The sequence below is a fragment of the Spea bombifrons genome, chromosome 4 (assembly GCF_027358695.1).
Source record: "Spea bombifrons isolate aSpeBom1 chromosome 4, aSpeBom1.2.pri, whole genome shotgun sequence".
NCBI classification, from domain to species: domain Eukaryota; kingdom Metazoa; phylum Chordata; class Amphibia; order Anura; family Pelobatidae; genus Spea; species Spea bombifrons.
Window position 1 is genome coordinate 111,425,771 of NC_071090.1, and position 10,153 is coordinate 111,435,923.

Genomic DNA, 10,153 nt, shown 5'->3' on the forward strand with positions numbered 1-10,153 from the left:
TTAGGTAACCAGTTCCATTATCCACATCTAGAATACTGTAGAAGAACACATCTGAAAAGTCTACATTTATAGAGAAACTCAAGAAAGTTACCAGTTATGTCGGGTTGGCAACGCAAGCAAAAGTTGAAAATGTTTGCTGGGCTTTTATCTTATATTTTTATATAACTTTTTACAGTGTATGATCTAATTATAATTAGAAATTGCCTAAAGAGCCAAAAATGAATAACCATAATTAAAGTCCAAGGTCAACCCTCTTTAGGCCTTAGCGTCTAATTTTTTTGTAAATATGGAAGGTCTGCTTACAATTTTGAAGAACAAATGAATATTTCTAGAACGATATTGTTAATCAGCCAAGCAATATTTACCATACATCTGTCTTTCAGAAAATTCCAAGAGAAGGAGGCTGTCGGCACCCAACGATGATTAAAACCAATGGCACGACAGTCACGGAATTTGTTCTACTGGGCTTTGAATACATTCAGGATCTGGCCATTTTTCTCTTTGTCTTGTTCCTCATCGTCTACGTTTTGACAATATTCGGAAACGTTCTAATTGTGGTGTTGGTATCGGTGAGTGAGCGTCTTCACTCTCCTATGTACCTCTTCCTCAGAAACCTTTCCATGTGCGAAGTTCTTTTCACGACCAATATAGTCCCCAAAATGCTACAAGTCATCTTGGAAGGGGGAGCTAAGATATCCTTTTCTGGATGTGCTCTTCAGCTTTATTTTTTTGGTGCAACTGGGATCGCGGAATGTCTTCTGCTGACTGTGATGTCCTATGACCGATACTTGGCCATCTGCAAACCTCTCCATTATTCCTCTATAATGAGTTTCCAACTTCATTTATACTTTGTCATCTTCTCGTGGATCGTAGCCATGGCTTTACCAGCCGTATCCATAGGACTTATTTGCCGTTTATATTTCTGTGCTTCCAACGTCGTTGACCACTTCTTCTGTGATCTTGCCCCCGTACTTGAGCTTTCTTGTTCAGACACTTCCACAGTGGAATTTGAGGTATTTGCCCAAACTATTCCTGTGTTTGTATTCACATTTATTTATATTGTAGCAACCTACATCACCATTTTCATTGCTATCCTGAAGATACCGTCCACGGTAGGAAGAGAGAAGGCCTTCTCCACCTGCAGCTCCCACCTAAGTGTTGTATCTACCTACTATGGAACTATGATTTCTTTGTATGTGACCCCAACTGGAAGGCAGTCTATAAGAATCAACAAGACTCTGTCCTTGCTTTATAGTGTGGTGACACCACTGTTTAATCCAATCGTATACAGCCTACGGAATCAGGAAATCCGGAAGGTTCTAACATCACTTTTCTTTATAACAAAGTAACTATTGTCTGTAGCATCATAACTCAACATGAATATTTTGCCTCCTATGTTCATACAGTTAAGTTTTAACCTCTTCATAACCATATGAATATACAATTACAACAAGGAAATAGAAGAAGGAAATAGTAATATAATATTAAAAAAAAAAAAATATATATATAAAAACAATTATGGAGACTACACTGCATGATGTCACTGCAGTTCACATGATACAAATGAGATCCACAAGGTTATATCTAGTCATATTAACAAGAATATTTTAAAAAAATGATAATAAAAAAAGAAAAATGTTAAAAAATAAAAAATAAAAATTAAAAACTTTAAAAAATGTGTCCCGATATATTGGACCCATATCACTAGATCTGTAGAACAAATCCAAAGTTAGTGTTAATAAATGCTGAGTATTTAGTTTATAAAACTAAAATGTGTGGATACCGTCAGTGACAAATTTAGCTTTGGGACTGCACAATCTGCCCCCCCCATGGTTTTTGACCAGGGAGACTGAAGCCCCCCTGGACCTACCAAAATATCTTACTGGGTAAAGTAAACATGGAACACTGAAATCATTGGTTAAAAAAAACGTATTAAAAGTAGGGAAAAATTGCCATTATCCTATCCTATCCTATGTCAAAATCCCTGGTATTAGAAAGAAGGGCTGAGCGTCAGTAAACGCTCCCCATTCGCCAGTTTATTTAGTGGACTTTCATATATCTACCCAAGCTATGAGAGTTATCGCTCATCTGTTCTGCCTTCAAGAGAAACTGAAGCTCCAGGGCTGCAGCGGAACGTCTTCTCTATGGGGCAATGTGTCCTGCTTGAAGCAGCCAATCGGTGGCAGAGAGCACCCCCATTAACATCAATAGGACTGGCCTCATTTATGGCATCTTAAATCCCGATGCTCTACAAATAACTTAAAAAATGTGCTAAAAAAAGTTATATTTCAAAGTTGTTTATAATGCACATTAATATAAAAGATGAGCTTGCGCTTGTGTTATTACTTTATTTTTTTTTTTATATTTTATAATGGTTCGGTCATGTGCAGTATCGCTTTAAAATGAATAAAAGACATCTTTCTGTCACTACAACCTTTCATGTTAACAGATATATACCGTATTTGCTCGATTATAAGACGAGTTTTTTCCCAGAGCAAATGCTCGGAAAAATACCCCTCATCTTATAATCGGGGTCGCCTTATAATCAGACCTCAAATAGGTCTGACTATGAGAGTAAGATCCCCCGCAGCGATGCAGGGGACCTGGATCCTCCTGTGTTATGCCCCCCCACCCAACTTACCGGTGCTGCTTAGTCCGGGCAGCGTGTAGAGCTCTACGCGATTCCCGTAGACAACTTCCGCTCAAGCGCGTAGAGCTCTACACGCTGCCCGGACTAAGCACCGGGGACTCAGAAGCTCCAGTAAGTTTGGAGGAGGGAGTGTTAAATAAGGCGGAGGCAGAGTGCTCTGTGAAATGCCTTTCAACCCCCTTAATGCCACTCTGCCTCCAGAAATGCCTTTTAACCCTCTATACGCCACTCTGCCTCCTGAAATGCCTTATACCTCCCTATATGCCACTCTGCCCCATAATATGCCTTTTAACCCACTAAATGCCAGAGTGGCATATAGGGGTATAAGGCAATTCTGGAGGCAGAGTGGCAAGCCTGGGGGCAGATGTGCATAACTGGGGGGGGGCAGGTTAAAAAAAAAAGGAAATACAAACAAAATATTTTTCTCAATCATAGCTTTTATTAACAAAAAATTGTTCACATAGTTTACATGAAGTAACATTTACTGGTAAAACTTTTTTTTCCTATAGGGTCGTCTTACATTCAGGCTTTTTCTTTTTTTCCTAAATTAATATTCAGATTTTGGGGGGGTCGTCTTATAATCGAGCAAATAAACTGCAATCTCTGGGTTTAGATCCCAATGTTGTTGAATGGATCAGGCAGCGGCTGAGTGACAGAAAACAGAGAGTTGTAGTCAATGGCGTATATTCAGAACAAGGTCTTGTTACCAGTGGGATACCTCAGGGATCTGTACTTGGACCCATTCTCTTTAATATTTTCATTAGTGATATTGCAGATGGTGTTGATGGAAAGGTATGTTTATTTGCCGACGACACAAAAATTTGCAACAGGGTTGATGTTCCTGGAGGAAGAAGCCAAATGGCAAACGATCTAGGTAAACTGGAAAAATGGTCAGAGCTGTGGCAATTGGCATTTAACGTGGATAAATGCAAAGTAATGCACCTGGAGCATAAAAACCCAAGGGCAGAGTATAGAATATGTGATACTGTCCTAACCTCAACGTGTGAGGAAAGGGATTTAGGGGTAATTATTTCTGAGGATTTAAAGGTAGGTAGACAATGCAGTAGAGCAGCAGGTAATGCTAGCAGAATGCTTGGTTGTATAGCGAGAGGTATTAGCAGTAGAAAGAGGGGAGAGCTCATGCCATTGTACAGAGGATCGCTGAGACCTCACTTGGAGTATTGTGTACAGCACTGGAGACCGGATCTAAAATGGGCTACTAAAATGGTTTATGGATTACAAGATAAATCTTACCAGGACAGGTTAAAGGATCTTAACCTATATAGCCTGGAAAAAAGACGGGACAGGGGGGATATGATAGAAACATTTAAATACTTAAAGGGAATCAACAAGGTAAAGGAAGATAGAAATACTACCACAACAAGAGGACACAAGCATAAACTAGAGGGGCAAAGGTTTAATGGTAACATCAGGAAATATTACTCTACGGAAAGGGTAGTGGACGCATGGAATAGCCTTCCAGCAGAAGTGGTAGATGTTAATACAGTAAAGGCATTTAAGCAAGCATGGGATAGGCATAAGGCCAAGCTAGATATAGGATAAGGGCAAGTACTAAAGGAGAGTACTCAGAGGTTGGGCAGACTGGATGGGCCTACTGGTTCTTATCTGCCGTCACTTTCTATGTTTCTATGTTTCAAATACGGTACTTTAATCTACACATAGTCAATGAAACCATACTCGGCATGCTATAGTTTACAGCTCATATTTATTTGAATCAATGTCATTTTTAAATATATATATATATAATATAGTAAGATATGTCATTTCTTGGATATTTTGTTTACTGAAGACCTCATATATTGTCCTGTGATGCAAAAGTTCCCCTCAAGTCAACTACTTTTCATAGTTAAAAAGTGACAATGGCTGAAAATGTCTTGGACTCCCACCTCCCAAACCCAAAGGGTTAAATGGAGAGTAGACAGAAGAGATCACCGGTCAACGAATGAAACCACAATTCTACTGCAAGCCTAACCTCTATACGAAAGGCTGCCCTCATTTTGCATTTCTATTTTAAATGTCTTTTTGGGGCTTTTGGGGGCATTCTTCTTTAAGAGTTAATAGCGATGCCTCATTATTATGAAGAGACTGAAGCTAATAACACATAATTAACCATTGTAGGATTTCCTGAGTATTCCCCTTAGAACACAACATGTATAAATCATACAGCATTCTACATATAACACCACTTCCCGGTGAGGGTGCCTGCACTGAACTCAACCTTGTAAAGGTGAAGGAATGAACATGTTGCTATTATGTAGCCCAAGTCATTGGATGTCTCTACGAGGAAGGTCCGCATTACTTCCAACGATTCAATTAGACTCTGGTAAGTCCTTCAAACAAAGCCTTCAAAAAAACAGTTTCAGGTGGAAAACAAAGCTGGGTGATGGTTAGAGAAATTATCTTTTTACTTCTTCTCAAGCTAGTCAACAGCCTCAGGTGCATCACATTACATTATGATATTTCACTCATGATCTGATTTCCATCATTTTAGACCTTTTAGCACAGCACGGGGTTAAAGTGTAAGAGCTGGGTGTCGGCTACAGGCAGTTTAACTCTTTTTAGAGTTCTTTAGCGCAGGAAAAGAGCTCCAGCTTTCTGCAGTGAGTCTTGTACCATAGCTAATGATTCTTTATGTGAGGCCTTAAAGAACATCAAATATTATTTTAATCAGATTTAACCAATTAACTATTTATAGCATATATTAAACCGCAATACCGATCTGTAAGACTATTGCAGGAGTCTGAATATCGTTTCACAAAGAAACATCTTTGCCGTGATACGTGTCTATCTTGTATTTAACCCCTTAATGACAAAGCCCGTACATGTACGGGCTCAAAATGCATTGTTTTCAATGGGATTAGGGACTGCCCATTGTCCTTAAGGGGTTAATATTATAAATGTAATATTTATTTTGTATTTAATATTATAAAGTGTCAACGTGCTAAAATTGGAGCAGTGACCTTCCACTACCACTAGGGGGCGAATTTGGTTGAAGTTGATAACTTTTATTTGGCCAACATAGAAAAAAGATGTCAAATAACCAAAAAGTTAGACTTTTCAGGGCATCGGCAGTCTCTTCTTCAAACATAGACTCCGTTTTTCACTTGAACTAATAAAGCTAGATCAATTTGTATTCCAAATATTACGTACGCTTCATCACATGTATTTTCTTAAAAGCATGCCACGGTAGATCTGCCTCAAAAGGTAACATCGCAAACAAATACACGTATGATTAGGCTTAGGTTTATGTCAGTAAGTCGCCAAGGAAGACATAAAACATAGCCTGACCTAACATTGACATCTTTTATTTTCTCCCCTCCACCATGTTGCAGATGTCAACGTCTAACAATGGTCTACGGCGATTGCAAGATCTGTGTTTTCCTTTGCTTTTTGTTCCTTTTAATCTTTGTGGGTTATGCATTCTTTGTCTTTTCATTTTGAGAAAATCTTTTAAAAAATTAGTTTTTTTTCCGCGAATAAGACATGTGCGAGAGAAACCAGACCATGGCTCCTAGACTTGTTCTCCTAGGATTTGGAAACCTTCACGGCCTGAAGTATACCGTTTCTGCACTTTTTTTGATAGTGTATATTGTGACTGTAACTGGGAATATCCTTCTAGTTGGTTTGATAACAACCAGTCCCAGGCTCCATTCCCCCATGTATATATTTCTTTGCAATCTTTCTCTATGTGAAATCGTTTTTACCACCAACATTGTGCCAAACATGCTTAGTGCTGCGTGGCGAGAAGAAGGGACCATGTCGATTTACGGTTGTTTCACCCAGTTCTACGTTTATTCATCGTCGGGGGCAGTAGAGAGTATCACTCTAACAGTGATGGCGTTCGATCGGTATCTGGCTATTTGCAACCCCTTGAGATACTCTTCAGTCATGGACCCCAGATTGCGCAATCAGTTGCTCGTATGGACTTGGCTCCTCGGATTTCTAGCGATGTCGGTGATAACCATAACAATCGGTAATTTGCCGTCCTGCCGATCCAATACAATCGACCACCTATTTTGTGACTTAGCTCCTATATTACAAATGGTGTCTGCCAATACCTTGCTCGTTGAGGTGGAAGCCATCGTGATAGCCATAACGTTTGGTATCTTCCCTTTCGTGCTCGTCGTAACAAGTTACGCCTGTATATTTAACACCGTCCTCAGGATTCCATCGGACGCCGGAAGTCATAAAGCCTTCTCTACCTGCAGTTCCCACCTTGCCTCGGTTTGTACCTACTTCGGGACGCTTTTTATTATTTATTTGGCTCCTCCGCACGGACGTTCGATGAAACTAAACAAGATCCTTTCCCTGTTGTATGTGATTGTGACGCCGTTGTTCAATCCCATAATATATTGTCTGAGAAATCAGGACATAAAAGCATGCATTTCTTCATATATCACCATCAATAAACGAAATGTGTAAATCAAAGATACTAAACCAGATGTACAGGCCTGAGTTTGACTCGTTTTTATCTATTTTTTACCCAAGGAGAAATATAAATATGTGGACTAGATTAGCTTATCAACACCTCCAGGCCTGGTTGACTGGGCAGATGTCTGACGGGCCGCTGGTCGACAATGCCACACACTCACCTTATCTGCAGCTCCAGCGGGTGGATATGCCCGGCTGCACGCCTTCTGAGCATAAAAAATTAGCATGCCATTGGCCACACTTATGTCATAATAGGGCTGCTGGCCTTAAAGTGCCAGGTTCAGCTTGTCTAAAAAGCGCAAAGGTCCCCTTCTCCATTTTCTTCAGGGGTCGCACACCCAAAGGATATCCGGCCCCTTTCTTCTCTCCGCGGACATAAGGCCTGCAGGAGGGCTGGATCTTCTTGGTCCTTACCACAAGGGTTAGGACCACTGAAACTGTTGCTAGAGGAGGGGGGGCAGCTCAAAAGCGCTACCTAACTCCCCTCCTTACCAGAAAAGGTTTAGGAGACCCGGCTCCACGGTGGATTTTTAAGGGTCAAAACCATGTAGAATACTTGTGTTTATTAAAAATAAATATTCAACAAAAAAAACCCACGTGCTAGGTGAAAAAAAATCACTGCAATCATGTAGACAAAGACAACATACAAAAAAAAAAAAAGTGTGCCCCAGCCCTTAGGATGGTGTGATAAAAAAACATATCCTTCATACACCACACACTGAGCTGGGGCTAGTGTAGAACTAGGGGTCCGAAGTGCAGAAAGTGTTTAATGGCATGTGACACACATGGACATTGTTAGTTAGGGACAGGTCATGTGGAATCAAGCCAGAGTGCCGGTACTGAGGTTAGTTGAGGTCACTCAACTATCAACTTCTACTTGGCCAACTCAACTTCTTTGTCGAGGTAAGTTGACCCAAAATACAATCGACAAACCTACCAACTCAACAAACCATTATCGATTGCCGATTGGTTGTATTTGAGCTTTTAACAGTGCTTGAACACTACTCAATAAGAACGCTATCAAAGACATTGATAAAACCATTTAATATATTGGATGTTAATCATAGGAGAACTAAAGTGGTAGAGAGTATTTTTTGATGTGAATTACTTCACATGATTGAACATTCAACATTTATTTTTCACATTCACTGTGTTTTCATGATTGGAAACGTGTTTTTTTTCGTGGGTTTAAAGGGGAATTGTCATGTTGCTTGTTCTCTGTTTCCCTGCTTAAAATAGTGATTAAAATATCATTAACAAAAGCCATGGTGGGTAAAGGTGATGGGAAAACCTTCCACCTAAAACTAAGGGGGTAGCAGAAGCATTATTAGGCACTAATCTGCATTCACCAGACAAGGCCTGTTTTTTCCTCATAAATCTTGCAGTGCTGCCACAACCACAAGGGATTCTGGGTAGGCACATGCAAATAAGGTCAACAATGATCACCTCATTATTATTATTATTTATTGTTATATATAGCGCCATCAAATTCCGTAGCGCTGTAGAATGGGTACACAGGACATAACGAGTAGTATGCAACATAACAAATTGACTTACAGAGACAACAGGTGAGGAGGGCCCTGCTCAAAGGAGCTTACAATCTATTACACAAGAGGTAAAAGGTAAAAGTGCCGGTGTAAGGGATGTACCAGCCACACTAGTAAATGTATTGCAGGAGAGGGACTAGGAAAGGAGAGCTAAAGGAATATGGGAGGGTTTTAATGTGCTATGTTGTAAGCATCCTCTTTTGAAGGACTGAAGGCAGGGAGAGAGACGGAGAGGCTGGGGGAGAGCATTCCAGAGGATAGGGGCAGCCTTTGAGAAATTCTGTAAGCTCACATGAGAGCTAGGAATCAGAGGAGAGGATAGAAGGAGATCATCAGATGAGCGGAGAGACCGGTTAGGAGTGTATTTAGAGATGAGTGAGGAGAGGCTGGTGTGGAGTGTATTTAGAGATGAGTGGAGGGACCGGTTAGGAGGGTATTTAGAGGTGAGTGAGGAGATGTAGGAAGGGGAACCGCCGTGAAGGGCTTTGAAAGTAAGAGTCGTGATTTTGAAAGGAAGAGACTGATAGAGGGGAGAGACGTTAGTAAAGCGATGGGGGAGGAAGATGAGCCTGGCAGCAACATTCATGGTGGATTGTAGAGGGGTGTGATGATTAAGAGGAAGGCAGCTAAAACAGGGTTACAATAATCAAGGCGGGCGATAATAAGGGCATGGACGAGAGCCTTAGTGGCATCCTGTGTTAGGAAGGAACGGATGCGGGCAATGTTTTTAAGATGGAGATGGCAGTTTTTAGAGACAGACTAAATGTGGGGGGGGGGGGGGGGGGGGGGGGGGGGGGCGAAAGATTGGAGTCAAGGGTGACACCAAGACAGAGAGCACGAAGGGGTGGGCAGATGATAGCACCATTAACATTAAGGGGAAACTGATGGGGGGGTGTTAGGGGGGGATGAGAAGTTTGGTTTTGGAGAGGTTGAGTTTCAGGAAAAGTGCAGACATCCAGGTAGAGACAGAGGCAAGACAATTAGTTAAACGATCTAAGACAGAGGGAGAGAGATCAGGGGAGGATAGATAGATCTGAGTGTCATCAGCATACAGGTGGTATTGAAAGCCAAAGGATGAGATTTGTTTGCCAAGTGAGCAAGTGTAGAGAGAGAGAGAGAACCGAAGGGGTCCTAGAACTGATCCTTGGGGTACCCCGACTGAGAGGGGAAGGGGAGGAGAAGTGTTATTGGAGAGAGTGAGGCTGAAGGTACGATTAGAGGAGATCAAGGCCATGAGGAGTTTGAAGGAGAAGAAGGTGGTCCACAGTGTTGAGTAAATGTCCGCTGTACTACAGCCTTTAGGCTAAATTCAGGAAAGAGGAGCAGTGGCCAGATAACCTTGTTGACTTTTTTTTTAAGCCCCGAGGTCAGTGACTTCTCTGTGAAGAGAAAAAAGTGACGAGTGCCAACATGTCATAAGGCCACAGTGGACACCAGGTCCCCTTCTTCATTTTGTTCCTGAAGGATATGCGGCCCCTTCCTTCCCTCCCCATAAGACCTGCAG

General features: G+C 41.3%; 1 protein-coding gene across 1 annotated transcript; it reads left to right on the forward strand.

Moving 5' to 3' along the window:
- Window positions 1–419: 419 nt before the first annotated feature.
- LOC128491746 (olfactory receptor 11L1-like) lies at window positions 420–1,349 on the forward strand. Its single transcript, XM_053464059.1, has one exon. It carries the CDS (start codon window positions 420–422, stop codon window positions 1,347–1,349), a length of 930 nt encoding a protein of 309 aa, XP_053320034.1.
- Window positions 1,350–10,153: the final 8,804 nt, after the last annotated feature.